At 60.1% G+C, this 333-nt stretch overlaps 1 protein-coding gene across 1 annotated transcript in view; it reads right to left on the bottom strand.

The window, feature by feature from the left end:
* Nucleotides 1-256: 256 nt before the first annotated feature.
* Nucleotides 257-333, bottom strand: part of ETH_00038455 (uncharacterized protein) — a gene marked incomplete at both ends in the record, with an annotated part of 660 nt that continues 583 nt past the window's right edge. The window contains one exon of the mRNA XM_013375968.1: nt 257-333. Coding sequence (XP_013231422.1) covers nt 257-333 — 77 coding nt within the window.

Genomic DNA, 333 nt, shown 5'->3' with positions numbered 1-333 from the left:
CACGCAGCAACAGCAGCAGCAGAAGCAGCGGCAGTGGCAGCAGCAGCAGCAGCAGTTGAGGGGTCAACAGCAGTACAGGCAGCAGCAGCAGCAACAGCAACCCGCAGAAGCGCTGGCCGCAAAGTTCAATACTGCTCAGCTGCAGTAACGATTGAGAAGCAAGAGCACGCGCAGCAGCAGCAGCAGCAGCAGCAGCAAACGCACCTCTGGTGTTGCATGCTGCTGCAGCAGCTGCTGCAGCACTCTGGAGTCAGGGTCAAAGAGCTCGCGGCGCTGCGGCGTCTCTTCGCTGCTGTCTTCTTCTCCAAACAAGTCCTGCTGCAGCAGCTGCTG

The sequence above is a fragment of the Eimeria tenella genome, genomic scaffold (assembly GCF_000499545.2).
Source record: "Eimeria tenella Houghton genomic scaffold, Eth_scaff3037, whole genome shotgun sequence".
NCBI classification, from domain to species: Eukaryota; Apicomplexa; class Conoidasida; order Eucoccidiorida; family Eimeriidae; genus Eimeria; species Eimeria tenella.
The sequence above is the reverse complement of the archived record's forward strand: the minus strand, read 5'-3'. Positions and strand labels throughout refer to the sequence as shown.